The 20,974-nt window shown below is 48.1% G+C and overlaps 1 protein-coding gene across 4 annotated transcripts in view; it reads right to left on the reverse strand.

Moving 5' to 3' along the window:
- rnf213a (ring finger protein 213a) overlaps positions 1-20,974 on the reverse strand; it is a 54,233-nt gene that overhangs the window by 23,131 nt on the left and 10,128 nt on the right. For all 4 annotated transcript variants that reach the window (XM_042342293.1, XM_042342292.1, XM_042342291.1 and 1 more), the window contains exons 8-30: positions 20,461-20,762; positions 19,660-19,925; positions 18,816-19,022; positions 17,817-18,009; positions 16,983-17,026; positions 15,650-15,815; positions 14,826-14,984; positions 14,459-14,557; positions 13,834-13,956; positions 12,953-13,142; positions 12,682-12,855; positions 12,161-12,304; positions 10,756-11,414; positions 10,304-10,463; positions 9,685-9,902; positions 9,039-9,176; positions 8,465-8,629; positions 6,575-7,784; positions 6,007-6,197; positions 5,440-5,595; positions 1,371-4,961; positions 608-744; positions 316-411 (exon numbers count right to left, since the gene is read on the reverse strand). In XM_042342293.1, coding sequence (XP_042198227.1) covers positions 316-411; positions 608-744; positions 1,371-4,961; positions 5,440-5,595; positions 6,007-6,197; positions 6,575-7,784; positions 8,465-8,629; positions 9,039-9,176; positions 9,685-9,902; positions 10,304-10,463; positions 10,756-11,414; positions 12,161-12,304; positions 12,682-12,855; positions 12,953-13,142; positions 13,834-13,956; positions 14,459-14,557; positions 14,826-14,984; positions 15,650-15,815; positions 16,983-17,026; positions 17,817-18,009; positions 18,816-19,022; positions 19,660-19,925; positions 20,461-20,762 — 8,788 coding nt within the window. The remainder of the gene's footprint in view (positions 1-315; positions 412-607; positions 745-1,370; positions 4,962-5,439; positions 5,596-6,006; positions 6,198-6,574; positions 7,785-8,464; positions 8,630-9,038; positions 9,177-9,684; positions 9,903-10,303; positions 10,464-10,755; positions 11,415-12,160; positions 12,305-12,681; positions 12,856-12,952; positions 13,143-13,833; positions 13,957-14,458; positions 14,558-14,825; positions 14,985-15,649; positions 15,816-16,982; positions 17,027-17,816; positions 18,010-18,815; positions 19,023-19,659; positions 19,926-20,460; positions 20,763-20,974) is intronic.

Raw genomic sequence — 20,974 nt, forward strand, 5'->3', positions numbered from 1 at the left:
ATGTTTCTCTAATGTGTTTATGTATGTATATATATGTTTCGCCTACAAATATACGATCAATTCACTTAACAGTCTATTCTGTGAAGCGCTTTGAGACGTCGAGAAGACGTGAAAAGCGCTATAATCAAATGCAAGGACTATTATTATTATATTTTTTTTCCAATTTGGATGAATTATTTGAGGGAGGACAAGTTTGCAGTGCCATGGGGAGAGAGTAAGAGAGTGGGATTGAATTGGATGCCTCTTTTTAAAGAGCCCGCTGTGTGGGAGTATCGTTTGAGCAGCGGAGAGGAGGAAAGCAGAGCTGGTACTAACTTGGCTGATGCGATGAGATTGGAACTTTGCGATCCGTTTCCAAAGTCGGTTTGGATGAGCAGGATTTTGTTTCCCTGGCTTGAAGCAACAGAATGCCTGGAGTAAAAGAGAGGGCAGGAAATAAAACATTAGGACTATTTTGATGTTTAGGGGTTCGGAGAAAGGGAGGGGCAATAAATAAATCCGATTAAAATAATCACTGTATTGGGGTTTTTAAAAAAAAAATCCTTTCTCCGCGCCAAGGCAATTTGCAGCCAACGATTTTGCCCAACGTGAAACCGAAACCGCGAACCTGATCTTCTTGAGGAACGAATGCTCAGTGTCAAACTGCTGCAGCGAGAGAGAGAAGATGCTCTGGATGTGGCCACTCAGCTCCTTTTGCATAAACTCAACGTCAGAGGCCGTCAGAAGCCGCGAATAGGTTGTGACCTGAAAACAGACGGAGGGGCAGTGTATTAAGAAAAAAAAGAGAGAGAACGTAAGGATTGCTCGACCGTCCTGGCAGTCATTTGTTATGCCCCAAACTATATACTCTATCGCAAGATAGTAGTGGGGAACGGAACGAGTTGGATTACTGAGCAAATTTTGATTTTGCCACAAGAATGTACCTTAACATCCCTTTCCCCCCCACCCCCCACCACCCCTCCCACCCACAAACAGACCACAGCACAGTCAAGCTTACCGTTGCGGCATATTTGAAGGATACCTTCATTGATTAAATTAACAGCAACAAGTTGCATTTATACAATGCCTTTCGCGTCAGGAGGACGTCGCAAGGCACTGGACAGTGACGGGTTTGCAGCTGAGCTGGGGTTTGGAGCCAAGAAGGGTGGAGGGTAGGGGCGGTGGGTGTGGAGGTGGGAGAATGACTGAAGCTTGAAGAGAAAGGGCCTCGAAGAAGGCAAGGGAAGGGGCGAGGTGGAGGAGCAGGAGCTACGAGATAGATAAACCGTGTACACAACACAGACACACACCCACACAGATATACCCAGACAGAGACGCAGACACACCCACACACAGGCAGACACACCCACACCACCAGATTGACTTTGTACCTCTGTGAATGCTGCCTGGAACTTATTTTCGGCTTTGGAGTGAGAGAGGACGAAATCGGCCAGAGAGTCGTGGTGCTGGTTGGTGAAGTACTCATGAGTCAGTGTGGCCACTAGTGTCGTGTCGAGTCTGGACTGGCTCAAACGGACCACGGAGTCCGGCGTGGCGCAGTTCAGCAGCACCTTCTGCGCATCCTCCAGGATTTGTCTGTGAGAGGCACTGCTCTGCTTCCACCTCTCCGTCACCTGCAGAACTACGGAGGCGCAGGTGTGGTCGGAGTGGTAGCCGATGAACACGTCGGAGAGCTTGTATTTCTGTTGATTGCCCTGCATCCAAGGCTGGTTGGATCTTGGAGTGGCAAAATCCTCCACCCATCTGCTCAGGCATTTGACCAGGTGCTTTTGACCACCATCGATGACTGTGTTGATGTCCAGGTAATGCTTCTCGAGCCTGTTGATGAGCGGAATTGGAAACTCCTTGTGCACCACTTCCTTCTCCTCTATGACGATCAGCTTGAAGTTCCTGTGGACCCGACACTTGACCCTGTGCGTCCCCAACCCCAGGTCCACGTACTTCTGTCCTCCCAGGTACACGTAGTACTGGTTCAGTGCGTCGTAGAGGCTCTCGTAAAGGTTCTGCAGGTTCAGGAGGACCACTGTTTGCCCAGTCTCCATGCAGATCTTTACCCGATTGATGTTCCTGCAGATCTGGGTGTACTCCTGATCCTTGGGGAAACTGGACCCGAAGATGATCTCGGGCTGGAGGTTGTCGTTGAAGAACATCTGTTGAAGGATTTGAAGGGCCACGTAGTTTTTGGTCAGGACTAGTAAGTAACGACACTCTCCGTCCTGGGACTCGGAGTAGATGTTCTGCCGGACCAGGGTCAGGGCATTGATGCAGTCAGGGGGCTCATCTCCCAGCACGGTCTTGAATGCTTCCCTGGGATTCACCTCGTCGCTGCCACTGAAGTTGCGTAGGACCACGTGTGTCATCTCCGGTTCGGTGGGCTCGGAGTTGGAAGCCTTGGATAGGGCAAAGACCATTTTGATCAGGCTGTAGTAGTCCCTCAGCCCAAAAAACTCCTTCGTCTGCTCCTTGCAGATATTCAGGTAGGCCTCCGCTAGGCTCTGGAAGATGGCTTGGACTTTCCTCAGCACCATGGGGTTGGAAGCGCAAATGCCCTTGGCCGTCTCGATCAGCTCGCTCTTGTCGGGGACACCACGGGACACAAAGATGCCCCGGTTCATCTTGGCCGGGTCCAAGGCCCAGTTGGAGATGCCCACGAAGCCCACTTTCTTGTGCTTGAGGGGGTCGTCATCGATGCAGCCGTCCTCCAGCAGCGGGTGGAGAGTCTTCAGGGGCATCTTGGGGGAGTCTTCGGCCAGGCCGATCTCGTCCAGGACCACCACCGAGACATACTCCTCCAGGTTCTTGCTCTCCTGGAAGCGGGCGCACTGCCGGAAGGTGTTGATGATGCCCTCAGGCGTAGAGTGGGGGCTGCACTGGAACGACACCAAGTGGATCTGCTTCAGGTCCCGGTAGAGCTTCGAGTGTGCTGCTTGCCTCTGCATGGCGTCCGCCACGATGGTCTTGGCCAGCGACTTGGAGCTGCCGGGCTTGCCCACGAGGAAGAGGGGGATCTTGAGCTCGATGCAGATCACCATCATGAAGACGTTCTCCTTCAGGGCGGCGTTTTTGGCGATGGTGTCTCTGGGGGGCACCCCGCTCAGCAAGAGGTCCTGCACCAGCGTGATCTGCTCCAGGATTTTGCTGGGTTGGTCGTACGGAGAGGGAAGGTGGCGGCTGATGAGCCTCCGGTACTCGTTCTTCCGCTCCAGGCAGGCGTGGTAGCAAACGCCCACTGCCAGTACAAGGGCCCACATGGCCTCGTCTCTGGGTCCGTCATAGACCCGTTCGATTGCCTCGTGGAACTCCCTCAGCCTCTCCAGCAGCATCTGGCGGTGGGTGTAGAACCAGACAAACACCCGCATGCAACGCTCCACATCCCGTAGGCTGACAAAGCTGCACTCGTCCTGCCGTTGTCTCATGAACCCTTGCGAGGCCGAGAGTACTTGGACCACCCTCGGCACGCTGGGCGCGGGGACGGAGTGGGACAGCGTCAGCCTCTGCACGATCTGCTGGATGTAGATCTTCTCGGTCGCGTCGTTCAGCTGGCCGAAGTCCCAGACCAGCGGGATCATGCTGGGCGGCAGAGCCTGGACCCGGTACACCAGTTGCCTGAGGGGAATGGATCCCAACTTGTCCTCCGTCTCCCCAGCTCGCACGCGGTAGCCCAGCCCGGCGGACTCCAGGCGCTCGATCATCTCGGCGGTGTGCTTCCTGTACGGGTTGCAGGCGGCAATGATGCGTAGCCCGGTGTCGCGAGCCAGCGGGACTCCGTCGATGGTCTGGTCGCACAGGACCTCCTTGATGCAGCTGATGGCTTCTGTGGTGTTGGCCTCGTCGAAGAACAGGACGGTGTCGAAGCCGTACTCCTGCTTGTTGGAGACGGCCTTAGCCTCGGCCTCCCTGATCTTGGAGCGGATGTTGTCCGCTGTGGTGCCGCCGTGGACCTTGACCAGCTTCATGTTGTCCGTCGGGGCGCCGGCCTTGCCGAGCTCGCACAGGAAGCGGATCAGCCTGGTCTTGCCGCAGCCTGTCTCTCCCATGATGATGACCGGGATGCCGCAGCGGAAGCGCATGTGGATGGCCAGGATCTTCAGGATGTTGTCCGTGGTCAGCTCATAGGTATCGTCGGGGTCGAGCGGCCACTCGATGCCCAGCACCATGGTGAGCCGCTCGATCTTCTCACCGCGTTCCAGCTTGTCGAAATCCAGGTTGAAGGGGACCCTCTGCAGCAGCAGACCCTGGTACAGCTGGCGGCTCATGACGTCCTCCTTGATGACCTGGCGGTTGGCGGGGTTCACGGCATCCACCGATCCCCGGCCGTTCTCCTGCAGGTGGAACCCGATGAAGGTCATGGATGTGTGGTCGCTGTTGAAGAAGATGTAAGGGTGCGGCTCGCACTCCCACTTCTTCCTGATGAGGAACGGCGCGATGTCCTTCTCCGACATGCCCTCCAGGCTCACCATTTGCCTCCCGGGGCTCTGGTCCGAGATGCTGAGCGACGGCGTGGCGAAGTCCTTGGCCATCAGGATCATGAAGCTGACCACGAACTGCTTGAAGCCCTGCAGGGTGTCCTCGATGAACGTGAAGTCGCAGAACACCGAGGTCTCGCAGTCCCTCAGCTGCAGGTTCAGGAACCAGGCGAAGTTGTGCAGCTCTGACCAGGAAGGGTCGGCCACTCCGCAGTAGATGAGGAACAGTTGGATCCACTCCACGTGGCTGCCCTCGACGCTGTCGGCCAGGTAACTGAAAGTATCCAGGTTCTGCTGCTGCCTGAACCTTCTGAGGTACTGATAAGGCCTTTGGAAGGCCTCGCTGCGGAATTCCTTCTCGTCCATCAGGGGGTCCACCCCATTCACCGCTTTGCCCTCGGATATGCCCACTTCCAACTCCAGCACCTCCTTCGGGGGTCTGCAGCACACCATGGGGAAGACATCCAGGAAGCTGTACTTGGGCACTCGGTTCCCCTACGATTTGAAAGCAGAAACAATAATAGTAACGATAATAATCCTTGCATTTGATCCAGCGCCTCATCACGTCTTCGACACGTCTCAAAGCGCTTCACAGAATATACCGTAAAGGGAAGTGACTGTATATTTTGTGGCCAAAACGCGGCAGCCAGTTGCGCACAGCAGCGTCCCACAAACAGTCGTGGATCGAGTGACCGATTTATTATTCTTTTTTTTTGAAGGAATTATTACCCCAGAAAAAGCGATCCGCCAATCGACTAACAACTGGGTTACTACTTACTGCTGGGTAAACAGAAGCGTGTGGAGTAAGGAAACTTGCCCAAGGTTTCGCCCTGCCCGGGAATCGAACCCAGGTCTCTCGCTTGCGAGGCGAGTGCTCTAAGCACTGAGCCACAAGCTTCCAACTGGGGACGGTTCCCCGGGTGCCGCCTGACCACAGCACCGCACAGTGCGTGACAACCGAGGAGCCGCTTACCAGTCTCATGCGGTGCATTGACGGGGATTGAGGTGCCTCAACCAGTTCGATGATGTACAAGTGACACGGTTGGCATTTCCACATTTTCCCGTCCGTGTCCATCAGATATTGCAGGATGAGCAATTTGAACAGAAACGCCGATAATCCTTTCTGCACCTGAAAGAGAAATCTTTGCGTCAGCTTCTGATCAAGTCCAGTCAAAAGGTTGGCCATCAATAATAATAATAAAATAATAATAATCCTTGCATTTGGCGTATAGAGGGCCTTATCACACTGTTGGGAAGTATCAAATCGCTTCATAGGATTGACCATGTTTTAACACAACCGCTGATTATAACTTTAACGAAAAGCATAAATTCCAATGCAGTCAAAACTGTTCGAGCAACCACCACCTCCATTCAGCAACCACCCCCTGTTAACAACCACACGGGCACCACCACCACCTTTCTCAGAAGCCACTACTTTGGCTCATTGACCCCGAGAAGTTCTTAAAGACTGTACTTTAACGATGTTTATGGTTCCAAAGGTCCCGTATTAACTGTAAGGATTATTTCTTTAGAAACTTACAGAAGAAGTGATGTCAAAGTGGAAGATGGTGGGGCCGAGTGGCCTTGACGTTTGCAGGAGTGACAAAACTGTCTTCAGGACTTTATTTTCATCCACCTGTGGTTCGATCAGCCGGATGGTCTTCAGACAGCTCTTGCTCCTGTTTTCTTTCTTCAAGGTTTCGTGCAGTCTCTTCACATAAAGGGATTTCCCTTTGAAACACAAAATCCATCCATCGTTCCGTGCAGATTAGACCCGGTAAAATACTTACAACTTAACCATGTTATGAAACAATGGCATGAAGTAATAATAATAATAATACCACCTACAATTGGTAAAGCTCCTTTCACATCGGGAGGATGTCCCAAAGCGCTTCACAGGATATACTGTAAAGCGGAGTGACTGTTTATCGGCAGCCAACTTGCGCATATCAGCGTCCCCCCTACAAACAGCCGTGAAGTGAAGGGAGTATTTCTTCCAACAGTTTGGGAACGGGACGTAAGGTTGCGCTATCCCACTGCGGCTCTTATAACAACTCGTCTTTCTTTTTAAATAAAAAAAAGGAAATCAGAATTATTTTGACACTCACCAACTCCGCCTCTCTTTGAAGACACGATCCTTACAAACATCTGGTCATTAAACACAGAAGCCGCCGAGAGAACATTGGGTGGAACCTTGTATTGCTTCTCAAGGTAGAGTTTGATGTTCTCGAGGGAGTCGTGTGGGACTGCGTGGCTCTTGTACTGACTGAAAGCCGACGGGATGTAGCAATGGTCCTGATCGCTGTCGCACACTATTACCAGCTGGTAGTCAGGCCTACCCTGCAATTGCAGGTTTTTGAACAGTTCTTCAAACCTTACACTGACGTCATACGTCAGTGCGTCTGCAAACAGCAAGCTGTATATCTTGGAGCCTCTGCAACCCTTGGTCAGGCATCTGCGCAGGAAGATCTCAATCTGCTCGAGGCCCGTCTCCGCCGTGCAAAGCAGGACCTCGTCATAGGTGGGCAGCGGCTGGTGTAGGGTGTGCATGTACACGCACAGAGCGCAGGTCAGCAACTCGGAGCGCGGGCAGACCACGAGGTTCGGGCGGCCCTCCAGCAGGCCGGGAGGAAGGGCTCGCTCGATGGACGTCTTCTGCGCGTCACCGAGAATGTTGAGGAGCCCGCCCAGGGTGCCGACGTCAAGGCAGCCGGAGAGAAAGTAAGTCATGTTCTCCATGTAGTACTTCCACAGCAAGTCCAGCTTTAGTTCCACGGTTCTCGCCTCGGCGATTTCCTGCACTCGTAGCTGCATGGAAGCTCTCTTCTCCACCTTTCTGCCCCCAAAGGGCTTCAGCCTCGTGCCCAATAAGGTTTCAGGACCCTGGACGGTATTCCAAATGGTCCATGCTTGCCTTATGTCTTCAGCGGTACAGTCAGGTTTAACGAAGGACAACATCATCAAGACGTTCTCCTGTAGCCTGCTGCTGCTGTTCCGCTGAAACAGCTCAGTGCAGAGGTAGACAATCTGCTCGGCAGTGTAAAAGTTTAGGTAATAGCAGTGGGACCGTTGCTGGTCCATGAATTGCTTCCACACGTCCAGGAAGGCTTCCATCTTTCGACAGAGGACAGGGAGCTGCTCAGTGACATTTCCATTTGCCAGGACGGCGCCAACACCCCTCACGCTGAAGTCCATGTTAACGCAGACCGGGCTGTCTGTCGAGCAGTACACCTCCGCTTTCCACCTCCTGAAGAGCATGTTACCGGCAGAGCACAGGCTGATGAAGGAGGAGGCAAGTCTCTGGACGTTGGCAAACACCTGCGACACAAAAGGTTCGTTATGGTCTTCAAACAGAATGAATTTCACAGGGACTTGCAAACAAGCGAGTCCACTACACCAGCGGGGAAATGGGTCAAACCCCCAACAATGGAGGGTTGGTAAAAAAAAAATTATATAAAAAAGGAGAAAATAGAGAAGCAAGTAACTTTGGTCATCACAAATCGCAGCCCAGATTTGACAGCGCCAAATGCAAGGATTATTTCATTGACTTCCAAACACACTCTTTGCACTGGCACATTCATGGGGCAGCATTTCAGTAAGATGGGTTACAGTACGAAAATCATGCCCTTTCCACCAAATCGTACAAGCCTACTTGTCTCTCTCCCTACAAACTTACCAACCCTCCATTATTGGGTTGGGCGTTTGACCCCATTTCCTGCTGGTGAAGTGAATTGCACGTTGCAAGTCCCAGTGAAATTCGTTCCATAATGATTGCAACAAACAGGATTCACGGGAGAGAAAATTGGGTGAGAAAGGTCCTTCCACCCATTTGATCTCACCCTTCCTGGTAAAGCCACCTTGCTTTCCTCTCATTATGGCAACAAGGCGTGTCTTAAATGTGCCCGGCCTCCTGGCCTCAACAGCAACAACAAATTACATTTGGATAACGCCTTTCACGTCCCAATGCGCTGGACAGCCGTTGACAATCTCACATTTACCTCCGCAAACCTCTCCACCTCTTCTTGGCCGTGGTCTCCCTTCCCCGACATCAGCATGAGTTTGTTCTGGAGCTCCTTCAGTTCTTCCAGCGTGTAGCAACGCAGCTCCTCACTGTCCTCGAGAACTTCGGGCAGGTGTAGCTTGATGGCCGACCCCAGAGAAAGCTGCCGGATTGAAACAACCAAATATCATTCTGGAGTCTGCAGTTGCGGGAAACCCGGCTCTAAACCTGAGCTGCTTCTCGCTCAGAAACAAGTCCCCGATCCCCATGCCCCAGAACGAGCTACAACCCACTGATCATCTAACGGCACCGACAAGTTGCAAATGGTCGGACCCAAGATCGTGCCATCGCAGGGAAAATGCGATATTTTCGCATCACATCACTACGATCACAAATGTGTGTAACTATGTCAGTAATGAGAGTAAAGTCCAATCTCCGCACTAATTGGGAACGCTGCCCTTTGTGGATGCCTTATCACGTCATTGAGATGTCTCAAAGCGCTTCACAGAATATACTGCGAAGTGTAGTGACTAGGTATTTTGTCAATGTGGCACCTTGAGCCGCTACTGTACCTTGTGTTGCTCCTCAGAACCGATGATGTAGATGCCATCGCTATTGATGGCGGAGGCCAGTGAGAGGGAGGATAGTTCCACAGACCCGTGGCTTTCCTTAACCGTTTTCAGCCAGTCCAGATGCCTCGCTGAATCTCGCTGGCAAGCGGCAGAGAAAACAAAGAGTTTAAAATAATAATAATAATAATCCTTGCATTTGATAGAGGGCCTTATCAAGTCTTCGAGACGTCTCAAAGCACTTCATAGAATATACTGCAAAGTGTAGTGACTAGGTATTTTGTGGGCGAAACGCGGCAGCTGTTTGTGTCCCACAAACAGTCGTGGATTGAGTGACCAAATTATTATTTTTTTTATATAAAGGGATTATTACTCCCGGAAAAATCCACCGATCGATTACAATCGAGGTGAAATCGATGTGAGGTTAAACCCAGAAAAAAAAAGGCCTAAACGTAATTATGCAGAATATCTTTGAAGTCGAATGACAAGTTCAAAGTGTTGGGGAGGAATTTTTCATGTGAAATGTTTTAACCCTGAATTGCTCATGATCTTATCGAGTTCAGCTGGGACTGTTGGAACAGGTCTGAGCTCTATTTGAAAGAAGAACGTTAAACATCAAAGGCACTTTGAGGGCAATTCTTTGAATTACCAGCTTTTTCGAAAGATTGTGGTCATTTTTGAGAGCCTTCCATAGCTTCTGCAAGCAAGGCATGAAGTCCACAAAGCCGAATTCGGGTTTTAATTCGTACAGCAATGATGAGTAGCCCAACACAGCATCGTGGAAGCAAGCTACACGGTCAACGTCAAGGTCATTTTCACCGGCTGAGATCGAGGCCAGGTCAACGAAGACCTTCAATTCATTGATATCTGGGGAAAGACAAAAAAAGTGCACAATTAGCAGTAACTTTCTACCACGGAACCGTAAACATCCTTTAACCAGCAATCCTTCCAGTCCCATTTACCAGTCTTGATGATGATAATCCTTGCATTTCATATCGCGACTTATCACGTCATTGAGACGTCTCAAACCGCTTCACAGGATATACTGTAATGTAGAATGACTGTAGGTTTTGTGGGCAAAACTCATCAGCCAATTGCGCCCGGCAGTGTCCCACAAACAGTCATGGATTGAGTGACCATATTATTATTTTTGTATTTTATGGGGTCTTATCTGCATACCAATCAGTTAAGACTAAGTAAAGCATTCAGACCTCTCTCAAATTAGCTGGAAGTTGGTAGACAAAACATGTGAAGTGTTGGCCCTTTACCTCCCAATGCATCTTTGATCCAGTGTACAAATTGCTGCCTTTGAATGAGCTCTTCCAAACATTTCCTGCAAGGCTCTGAAATGTTCACAAGAAGGCTTCTGGCTTCTATAAGTTCATCACTTATGCAGTTCAGCTTTTTTTCCTTAAACGACTCGTCTCTCTGAAAAAGGAAGCAACATTTTGTGAGCTCGTTCCATCTGCAGCCCAACAGATCCGAAGCGACTTCAAATTGACTAAACCAGCCTTCTACGGGCAGACGACAGAATCAAGTTGCAGGTCAGTGAGCCCTTGAAGTGCTGGATCAGTCTTATTGAGGGAAATACGAGGAAAATAAGGAACCCATTGATAATTAACGATAGTCCTTGCATTTGACACAACGCACAGGTTACATTGGGGAGGGGGTGGTGAGGGGTGGTGGGGAAAAGGGGGAGGATGGTCTCGTCACCACTTACCATGTTCAGCAGAGTTTCCAGCACACTGAAGTTGCCCTTCAGTGACAGGATGTCTTTGGCCCGCATGATTATCTCCGCACACTTCACGGCCGAATGGAGCTGGTGATATTCTTGAATCTGCTGGATGCGTTTGCCTACCCACTGGCCATCCCGGGGCGACAACTTGCACATGATCTCGAAGTCCCTTTTCAGATCCTCGTAGCTTTCGCCATAGTCTCTGAACTGCTCGTCCACCTCTCTGAATGTCAGGCTGCCCTCCTTCACTTTTTGGTAGATGCTCTGGTAGTGGGTGAAGCACGGCTCCCACAGCCTGGCGTTCAGTTGGTCAAGGGTCACGGACGGGGCCATGGACGATTCCACGTACAGCTCCTCCTCTCCTTCCTGCTCGTCGGAAAACTCGATGTCAGCGGGAGCCTTGGCGGACAGGTCTTTAGCCGCTTTCTCCCAACACATTTGAAAAACGTGGCTGTCTTTAAATTGGTGGATGTTTCTTGCCATCTCCGCTGTCTGTTCGCTCAAATGGAACCAAGTTACCGCCTTGCAGGCTGGTCTCGTTTGGGGAATGCTCTGGTTGCTCATTGCAGTCACGTTCATTACTTGCTTCAGTTCTGTTGAGCCAAAATCAGCTTTAAGGCGCTCTTCAAGTTCTTCCGTGTCCACTGCAACCAAAGGACAGAATTAATTAAATAAAGAATAATTATAATTGCATTCGATATAGCACCTCATCACGTCTTCGAGACGTCTCAAAGAGCTTCATAGAATATATTGTAAAGTGGATTGACAGTGTATTTTGTGGGCGAAACCGGGCAGCCAATTGCGCACAGCAGCGTCCCACAAACAGTCGAGCATTCAGTGACCTCATTTTTTTTTTGAGGGATTGTTACCCACGGAAAGAGATCCACCAATCGACTAACAACCGGGTTCCTACTTACTGAGAGGTAAACAGAGGCCAAAGGTTTCACCGCACCTGGGAATCAAACTCAGGTCTTCTCACTTGCAAGGCGAGGGTGCTAAACACTACGCTACGAGACGACATTTGCATATTAGATTAATATTTAAACGCAAAGCAAATGAAACACACTGCCTTTTTTTTTTTACACCAAAATTAAATCACGCTCCACAAAGAGTCGTGCTCTTAGTGCTCAAGCGGTCGTACACAGTATACCACAACAATGACTCGAAGACAATATTCCTCGTGTTTGACATAGCACCTTTCACATCGCGAGGACGTCTCAAAAGCACTTCACAGGATATACTGTAAAGTGTAGTGACTGCGTGTTTTGTGGACGAACACAGCAATTTTGCGTAGAAAAGATCCGTCAAGTTGAATGACCAATTGCATTGGAGGGGTTGGGGGGGGGGGTACAACTCCGTGCCCGTATACACGCATCCTGCACGTCTTTACCTTTCACAAACTCGGTAATTTTGCGGCACATTTTCAAGAGACTGTCAACGCCATCCTTTCTCTCGTTGAACCCCTTCAGTTCGTTTTCCCGTATTGACAGCACCGCTTGGTTGTACTTCATTTGGCACGATCCGCTCTGTTTCTCTGCGAAAGAGTGTTCATTGTGTGGGAATTGTAAAACGTAAGACGCTCACCAACACACACACACACACTCACACACACACACACACACACAGGTGCGCAAAAATATCAGCCGTTTCACAGAACATACTGTAAAGTGAATTGACAATTTTGTGGGTGAAACGAGGCAGCCAATTGTGCACAGCAGCGTCCCACAAACCAACAGTCTTGGATTGAGTGATCAAATTATTATTATTATTTTGCAGCGGAGGGCATTAATCGTACCGTGTGTGGTTGGAACCGTGGTAATATTGGGTCTTATGCCGAGGCTAAAATATTACAATGTTTATGCTGTTGTTATTTGGCATCAACGGAACGGTTGTGCATGGAGTTCAACTCACTTATGTCGTGCAAAGTATTAAAGTTTTGTTTCTTCTCTATAATCCACTTCAAATGCTTTATTTGGATGGAGCCCTGCTGCAGCTTATTGACCACATCTAGGAAGACGGAATCTGCGAGGGCCATCAGCTCCTTCGCCTCATCGGTCAGTTCGTCGATGAGTTTCTTATCTGATCCTAAACAATATATTTTTTAAAAAAAACATCGGATTAATAATAAAAAAAAACAAAATGAAGTGAATTAGCCAATTTTGTTTTCAATACATGGGCCCACCTTGCAGCTTGAAGATATTCTTGGCCGCAGACCAATCAAGCAAATGACGGATGACATCGTCGTAACCTTTCACAAACTGTCCGCTGCCGTCTTTCTGCCAGGCTTTCTCGATGATCGTCGAGAGCAATTTACCAAACTTCTTCAAGTCACACTGGCCCAGACTGAGAAACAGCTGCGCCTCCGCCTTATCCTAAAGGGCAAAGAGCACAGACTGCAAAGTTATCCCCCCGTCCGATCACCGCGCCTAAAACTTGGGGAGACGTGGCGAAGCACGTGCACGTGGAACTGCTCTCGAGTGTGGAGCCTGACTGCGGCCGATTTGCACACAGCGAATTTCCCCCAAAACAGCCACGAAGTGAGTGGCCGATTTCATCCGGAGGATTGTATCGGTCTGGACACTGGAAGAGAAACTCCCTTCTCTTTCCAAATCACGCCACGGGACCTTGAACGCGAATCAGTGAAAAGGCTGAGCCTCTGCTGACAGGTATATGAGGAAGTGTGTGTGTGTGTGGGGGGGGGGGGGGGCAGGTAAATGGAATTGGAAGAATTGCTTTTGAAAGAAACAATGGGCTGATTGGCCTTCTTCAGTGCTTTGCTGTAAATTTCTATGGGTTTAGGAGCTTGGTTTAAGGTCTTCTTCCTACCTCTATCCTCCCCGCCTTCCACCTCCCCTAATTCCAACCCCCAGCTCCAAATCCCTGACTGTCCAGCGCCTTGGGACATCCTCCCGACGTGAAAGGCGCTGTACAAATGTAATTTTGTTGTTGTTTCGTTGTCTCCCCCGAAGGATGGCAGCGCTTCTGCCCGCACTGCATTCCATCAAACTTAGTACTATTTTTTAACAAAAAAAAATTAGAATTAATACTATTCAAGTCCGGTACCTGGCACACAGGATGGACAGCATCGAGAGCGCAGTCCTCAAAACATTTAGCAACCAGAGGATTATGCTCATTGATTTCGGTGTGGCACTTGCAGTAGACTTCTATCTGTCTAAGATGTTTTTCCTAATGGATAGACAAGAAATGTTAAGTTATTTTTTTTTCTAAACCCCTCCCTTGACCACGGTCTCACCCCACCAAACCCAGCATTTGGTGTAAGAAATCAAGAAAGATGCTCAGGTATTAAATTGGAAATACCGAATCCCTGGTGAAAGGTTAAACACACACAAGCCGTCAACGACTTACACTGATCTATCAACCTTCACCACCCCTTCTCTTTTTGAGCAGCGCCATGGAGTTTTTTAACCGACCTCCTGAACAGGCAGGCGGAACCCCGGTTAAATGTCTCATCCAAAGGATTGTGTCTCTGACAACAAGGCAATCTGGCCATCGCCATCGTGCGTCAGCCTAGACTATACGAATTCAATGTCGCCACAATTCAAGAGCCAAAAGTGCTTGCCAACTGAGCCAGGCTGATGCACAAATACAAATTATTCAGTGGCATAAGTATAGAAATTGAAGAGCATCGCGACTCTTTGACGCTGTACATTAGCCACAGGTACGTTACCTGTTTTATTTTCCCTTCCAGATCCTTCAGGAGTTCCGTAGTCCAAATGGAAGTCAGTCTCTCGTCTCCAAAGGTTAAGTCGATCAGCCTGCTCCAGATCTTTACACGTGTGAAAGATAAAAGAACGCTTTGCTCAACCCTTCAATCAGGTGCGGTCACTTTAGTTTAAATCTTGCACACGCATAATACATATATTATTACTCGATCCCGGAGTCCTTCGATTTTTGTGGAGGGTAAACACTGGTACGGAACTAGAATAGCCTGTTTCTGTGCTGTACGGGCTATGCTAATCATTCTGTGGCTCACCCCTTTCCCTCTTCTTCCCCCCCCCCCCCCACACACACACACACACAATGCCCTGTCTTACCTGAAGTTCATCCTTATCAACATAAGCAGCATATGATTTCAGCAGTTGGGATCCAAGTTTTTTCATCCAACTTCTTGTGTTTTTCAAAACTATGTGCAAGACTCTTTCACCACTGGGCACAGCAGCAACCTCATCGCTTTCAGGCTTCTTATCTGCAACCTAACGTTTTTGGGGGGGGGGGGGGGGGGAAGATTTTTCACATTTTCAGAATGAGATAAACGCAGGAGGGAGAAGGGAACAGAAGGGTCGTGGGAGGGAGCAAGGAGCGGGAGGAGACTCGGGCGAATCATAAGCAAAAACTTTTATCCAGAAGAGACATATTTGCAAATAACTCAACTCCTCGTGTAGTTAGAGAAATTATTTCAAAATATAGCTGGTAAAAGATTTTCTGTAAAGTGGACTGTGTGGGCAAACACTAACAGCACAAGGGCCACAGATAGCCATGATATGAATGGCCAATATTTTTATTAAATTGTGAGTGGGGGGTGAGGGGATTATTGGCCAGGACACCGAGAGATACTAACTTGTTTCTCTTATCGAGTAGTGACACAGGATCTCTAACGTCCACCTGAACAGACAGACGGGATCTCGTTTAATGTCTTACCCGAAGTGCAACATCTCAGGTCCTTCCCCCAGCAATGCACTGGAGAGCATCGGCTGAGCTAAATTTGGATTTAACCTATCGCACCACGTCAGTGAACCGAATCACCGATCATGAGACATTAATATTCAATTATTTCAATAGGTTTGCAAAGCCAAATGTTATTTTATTTGCTTTTAATTTCTTTTTTTTTTTAAAAGTCACACACATTTCACTCACTCACCTGTCCTGATAAGGAATTATCTGATCCGACAAGTTCGCTAATGATCTCAACAGAAGCAGTCAACATGCCGCAGTTCATTTTGAATCTCACAAGTCCGCAACAAATTAATTCGTGTACTTTCAGAGCTGCCACCTTGCACGCTTCTGTGTGGTCACCAGGAAGAACTCTAGGGGTGAAAACGTATTAGGTAAGAGATTTTGCACGACAAAATGCATTGTCGGGAATGATTTGAAAACATATGCACAGAATAATCCTTGCACTTGATATAATAATACGACTTGCATTTGATATAGCCCCTTTATCATGTCGTTGAGATGTCTGAAAGTGCTTCACAGAATAATAATAATCCTTGCATTTGATATAGCGCTTTTCACGTCTTCTAGACATCCCAAAGTGCTTCACAGAATATACTGTAAAGTGAATTGACTGTATATTTGTGGGTGAACGCGGCAGCCAATTGCACACAGCAGTGTCCCACAAACAGTCGTGGATTGAAAATGACCAATTTATTATTGTTTTGGTTTTGGAGGGATTATTATTAGGCTGTGTGTGGAGTAAGGAAACTTGCCCAAGGTTTCGCTCTGTCTGGAATTGAACTCAGGTCTCTCGCTTGCAAAGCGAGTGCTCTAACCACTGTGCTACAGGATTCCACAAATATACTCTAAAGTGAATTAATTGTATATTTTGGGCGAAAAGCGTCAGCCAATTGTGCACAGCAGTGCCCCACAAACAGTCGTGGATTCAGTAACCAAAATTATTATTTTTTGAAGGGATTACCCCTAAAAAAGCAATACGCCAATCAATTAACAAACGGGTTCCTACTTACTGCTAGGTAAACAGAGGCGTGCGGAGTAAGGAAACTTGCCCATCGTTTCTGCCTGCCCGGGAATCAAACCTAAATCCTCTCGCTTGCGAGGCGAGAGCGCTAACCACTACGCTACAGGACTCCAGGAATGGGCGTGGGTTACCCTTATCACATCGTTGAGACGTCTCAAAGCGCTTCCCAGAATATATGTAGAGTGGATTGACTGTGTATTTTGTGGGCGGCAAGGCAGCCAAACACCCACCCCCCACCCCCCGCTATTGCCCAGACGTGACAATTCCACTTGCCTCACCAGATACCCTCCGCCCTCTTTGAGTGAGCTCACAAGACTAGCCCAGAGAAAGAAAGACCTTCGTCCCACCTCATTTCACCTCTCCGGAGCACCCTCCCTACCGTCCTACTATCACGGCACCATGCGGTTTTATTTTACGTGAGCCAGCAAGCTGCCCTCAACCACCCCTGGTGGTCAACCGCATCATAGATTTCAAAGTTTGTTGCTGGAATCTGTACCTGTGCAAGTTGTCTTTCACGTACTGCAGCAGATTTTCAAACACCTGTTGGCACAACTCAAAAAAAAACAAGTTCTCCCAATTAATACAAAGTTTGTAACAAAAAAAAACTTATTAACAGAAGCTTCTGACAATGAGTATCATATTGCTACAAAGTCAAGAGCGCTATTAAACACTATTAATCCTTCTCTGGGTGCATTTATAACAATTAATAATAATAACGCTCATCCTTGCATTTGATTTGGTGTTTTATCACGTCCTCGAGACGTCTCAAAGCGCTTCACAGAATATACTGTAAAGTGAATTGACTGTATGTTTTGTGGGCGAAATGCGGCAGCCAATTGCGCACAGCAGCGTCCCACAAACAGTCGTGGATTGAAGTGACCAATTTTTTTTATATAAAGGAATTATTACCCCCGGAAAAGCGATCCGCCAATCGACTAACAACCGGGTTCCTACTTACTGCTGGATAAGAGGCGTGTGGAGTAAGGAAAGTTGCTCAACACTTCGCCCTGCCGGGAATCAAACCCAGGTCTCTCACTTGCGAGGTGAGTGCTCTAACCACTGAGTTACATTTTCCCAGTGCCTGCATCGTTGAGATGGCGCACAGCACTTCACAGGTAAACGCTGTAAAGTCTAACCACTGCATTTACAGATGAACTCATCAGCCAATTTGCACACAGCAAGATCCAAACAAACATCTACAAAATGAACGACCAATTTATATGGACATATAATTGCAACAGATTAAATTAAAATAGATTCATTTTCATCATGCAAGATAGAATTAATGGACATTTGAGGACGATCAGACAAGTATATCATAAGGACAAACCGTTGTTTGATCCAAATGCAACTTTTCTTTCAGTCTATAAATTAGACCTTGTAGAACGACGAGTGGATCAGGAGTCACAGTATTGACGTATTCGAACAGGGAATTCATTGGTATCAAACTGAACCAAGATCGATGCAGAAATCCATCAAAATCCACCAAATGCTTATTTTTTCTCATGATCTCAAACAGTTGCCTTCACAGAAATAAATTCACACACGGTTAATACTGTTAATAGTAATAATAATTCTTGCATTTGATACAGTGTCTTATCCGTCGTTAAGCTCTCTGGGACTCTAGCCTGTGTGAAGGGAGCTATATAAATGCAAATTGTTGTTATTGAGACGTTTCAAAGTGCTTGACAGAATGTATTGTAAAGTGGATTGATTGTGTATTTTGTGGGCGAAATGCTGTAGCCAACTGCCCTCAGCAGTGTCCCACAAACAGCCGTGAAATGAGTGACCAAATTATTATTATTTTTTTAAGGGACTATTACCCCCGGAAAAGCGATCCGCCAATCGAATAACAAACGGGTTCCTACTCACTGCTCGGTAAACAGAGGCGATTGGAGCTAGGAAACTTGCCCAAGGTTTCACCCTGCCTGGGAATCAAACCTGGATCTTCTCGCTTGTGAAGTGAACGCGCTGACCACTAAGATACAAAACTCCACAGCGCTCTCTTGTGAGAAGGACGCTGTATAAATTCGAGTTGTTGTTGCTGTTGTTCCATATTGTGCTAAGATTCAACACTTCGCAAATGTCACTTGCTCAACTGTCCAGTCTTATTCTAGACAGAGAAGCTTCCCACGCTCCGACTTTAAAGTAGCAACTCAGTAAATTGTCCCCAAATTGTGGACATTATTTTTAACGTCAAAGACAATCTAATTGTGAATTTTTCCGCCACCTTCAGAGGATGGCTCCCCCGCTAACCCATGAGAATGTCGTACTGGATTTGATTTCTATACCGTAGAGCGAGTGAGGGAACATTCACAGTAAAGCTCACCATAGGCTTTCATATTCATACTTTTCTCTGCAATTAACGTACGCAATTCCTTCCAATCCGGCCCAGACGTCTTGAGAATGGCCAGTGAAAGACAAAGTTGGTTTGGACGAAGAGCAAAATATGTGGAAGACAGGAATCACCTGCACCCATTGAAAACTTCGGTCCTCAATACATTTCTGTATCATCAGGAGCAGAGCTTCACTAAACCTGTAACAAAAGACAGACATTAGAAGACTTTGGATATACAGCGGGCTCCAACCTGCTCCACGTGCCCACCCGATCAGGCCCACCATCGACGGTCAAGCCTTCAGCCTCTCTGCCCCCACCCTTTGGAATTCCATCCCACAATTTTCTTGCCTCGCTCCCTCCCTTGCCTCCTTCAAGGCCCATCTCAAGACCCTCCTCTTTGACCATGTCTTCAGTCATCCTCCTACTCCTACCCTCCTGCCCTCCACCTTTCCTGATCCCAACTCAGGGTCCAAATGCCTCACTGTCCAGCGCCTTTAGACATCTTCACGACATGCCAAGGCGCTATACAAATGTACTTTATTGCTGTTATCGTAGTAACACTTCTTACAGTGGGCCCCCACCCTTTGGAGGGTGCGCCTCCCCTTTGGAACTCCACCCCACAATCCCTTCGCCTTGCTCCCTCCCTTGCCTCCTTCAAGGTACGACTCAAGAACCTCCTTTTCGACCGAGCCTTCAGCCGCCCTTCCACCTCTCTGCCCTCCCTCATCGCAAACCGGCCCCCCCCCACACTCAGGTCCTGATCCCGTTCAGAGCCTTGGGACGTCCTCACGACATGAAAGGCGCTTTACAAATGTAATTTTGTTGTTGTTCTTACCTCTCGTTTAAGGGAGTTTCTTTGAATATTTGCACCTCCATTTCAGAAACTTTGCTGGACATCTGTTGCAGACTCAGAAGTTGACAGACCGCGTGGATATCCTTCTTGGTCATATTAATGCTATAGCGATAAGTCAGATACAAAATCAACATTCCCATTCGAAGCCGGCGTTCTACAGAGTCTTTCCCAGCTTCGGAGTTTTGGTCATCCTTTGCAAGGAGAAGCTTTGCCTTATCCCTCAAAAGTGTAAGTATTAAATCTTTGACCTGGACAGTAAAACAAAAAACAGCAATTTATTCAACTCGAAACTCAGCCCATAGACTTCACTAGCTTTGATGTTCAAGGAACTAATAATAATAATCATCCTTACCTCTCGTATAGTGCCTTTCACACCCCTCAAAGCACTTTAGCACTAAAGTGAAGTGACTGTTTTGTGTGGACCAACGGGGCAGCCAACTTGTGCACAGCAACTTGCATCTCGCAAACAGCCATGAAGTGGATGACCAACTGTATCTGGGGAACTGCTGGCCAGCCAGGGTAAGTTTGGCCTTTTTTGACTAGAGAAGAGACTAGAGTGTAACGGGGAACTAAACGTACAGGTGAGGGAGAAGGGAATAAAAGAGTATGTGAGGGAGGAAGGAATGGGCGAGGACTCCTGTGGAGTATGAACACCGGCGCGGATAATTTGTGACCAATGGGCATTTTCTGTGCCGTATGATCTATGTACATTTTCAGGGGATATCTGAACAGCATCCTGCAAACCTTTTCTGCGCACCGCACTAGCTGTACTCATCAACTTACTTCCTTCTCGCCAAATGGTAGGTCTTTCCATGATTTGGGATCATTTTCAAATACCATAGGATTTGAGTAAACCAATAAGAACTGGTGGAACTGAAAGAAGAAGCTCCTTAGATTGATTTTGTTCCATGTCGAGAGGATGTCAAACAATGATTCCAGCATGAATCTGCCCGCCAGATTCTTCCCATTTGCCACATCTTTCTTCCCTTCCCATTTGTTCCTGATGTAATTTTTCGCCTTCGTGTAGTAGGTTTTCCAACCTTCAGCAGGTGGAGCGCAGACGATATCATCGTATTGATGCCATTCTGTTACAACATATATATGTGTACAATATAAACAACTTCATCTTAAACATTCACACACACACCAACAACAAAATTAAATGTGTATAGCACCTTTCAAGTCAGAAGGACCTCCCAAGGCACTGAACAGTTATGGGTTTGCGCCCGCGCTGGGGGTTGGATTCAGGAGAGGTGGAGGGTAGGGGGATAGGGATGAGGATGGGAGGATGACCGAA

The sequence above is a fragment of the Callorhinchus milii genome, unplaced genomic scaffold, assembly GCF_018977255.1.
Source record: "Callorhinchus milii isolate IMCB2004 unplaced genomic scaffold, IMCB_Cmil_1.0 Scaffold20, whole genome shotgun sequence".
In the NCBI taxonomy this organism is placed as follows: Eukaryota; Metazoa; Chordata; class Chondrichthyes; order Chimaeriformes; family Callorhinchidae; genus Callorhinchus; species Callorhinchus milii.